Raw genomic sequence first — 1,402 nt, forward strand, 5'->3', positions numbered from 1 at the left:
AAAAAGAATCAGTAGATTACATTTGCAAATCTACACCTCTAGATATTGTTGCGCCACACACAAAGTACTGTTGTTGCAACAAGGCATTACATTCCCCTAAGTGAAGGCCTGGGAGAGCCTGAACAGTCTATCAGGCTGAAATAGTCTGGAAGAACCAGGCATACTGTGTAAGGGGTGTATAGTAGAAAAAGTTTGTTACTATAGGACGTGAATGAGACCAGGGGAGAGTCTGCTGGAGTAGTCTGTCCAATGACCTCCTGTATGAGGGGTTAAGACCCAGGCACAGGCTGTAGACTGTCTGTCACATGGTCTAGACCTCACTTCCATCTGGTCCATCTATCTGTCCATCCCAGGTTATAATAAAGGGCGTCCTTATACATGGAAACCCTTCTCGTGTTCGTGCAGTAGCTGAAGGTGAAGGGTCTGTATGCTGCTGATGATTCGCCTCTGGTGGCCGATCAGCTCCACACCAATACGCCTCACATCTCTAGGCCGAGAGGGGAAACACAAGCACACAAGGACACATGCAGAAAACACTTTAACTGTGTTAGGACTTCTCATTGAAGGTAATTATTTGATCACGTGTCACCAATTAGATGTGCTTTAATCTTAAATTATACAACTAGACAAAAGAACGACCAACATTTGCAGTCACTGAGATGAATATATTTCCTGATAATTAAAAAAATTAATCGATTATAAGTTTGAATATGTGACCCCACTCTAAGTCATACTAATGATTTAGAGTGGGGTCACATACACTCACAAAACTTAGCAAAATGAACCTGAAGTATAAAAGTATTCATGATACAACAAAATGGGTGCTGTCAGTGTATGTTACTGTGCTAGATTAATATCAGATTGACTTGATATTAATAGCACATTAATATGCAAGCAGCATGTGTCTGCATATGTGTCTGTTCTTTTCTCCATGAGTGTTCATCCAATCTACTTTAAAACTTGGAGAGTGCATGGCTGAGCATCGAAGTAAGTGCAGTGTGGAGTTGTTTGGATGAGTGGTTCTTATGTCATGGCTAAAATCCATTTTCAGTTACACAACCAGCTGCCTGCAAGACCTTCAAGGAAAATGAGTAAATTGTAGTCATGCTGAGTAAGACCACCACAGTCTGTAGAGAAACACTGCAGTGAAAATTGGATACAGCTTAAATTTTTGGGCAAAACTACCATGATACAGAGACATTAAACTACAGAAATTGCTCAGACATGGAAACTAATGCCATATAGCTTCCGGTGCACAGATTTTATTCTGATGTTAAGGAGGAGGAAGCCAGAGTACCCGGAGGGAACCCACGCAAACACAGGGAGAACATGCAAACTCCACACAGAAAGACCCTGGCCTGATGGTGGAATTGAACTCAGGACCTACTTGCTGTGCGGCAAC

General features: G+C 42.0%; 1 protein-coding gene across 1 annotated transcript in view; it reads right to left on the reverse strand.

Annotated features, from left to right (window-relative positions):
- Nucleotides 1-305: 305 nt before the first annotated feature.
- Nucleotides 306-1,402, reverse strand: part of LOC102207363 (eph receptor A6) — a 173,936-nt gene continuing 172,839 nt past the window's right edge. The window contains exon 17 of the mRNA XM_005747850.1: nt 306-487. Within this exon, the coding sequence (XP_005747907.1) occupies nt 373-487 (115 nt within the window). The 3' untranslated portion in view covers nt 306-372. The remainder of the gene's footprint in view (nt 488-1,402) is intronic.

The sequence above is a fragment of the Pundamilia nyererei genome, unplaced genomic scaffold (genome assembly GCF_000239375.1).
Source record: "Pundamilia nyererei isolate P.nyererei 1_Seehausen unplaced genomic scaffold, PunNye1.0 scaffold00206, whole genome shotgun sequence".
NCBI classification, from domain to species: domain Eukaryota; kingdom Metazoa; phylum Chordata; class Actinopteri; order Cichliformes; family Cichlidae; genus Pundamilia; species Pundamilia nyererei.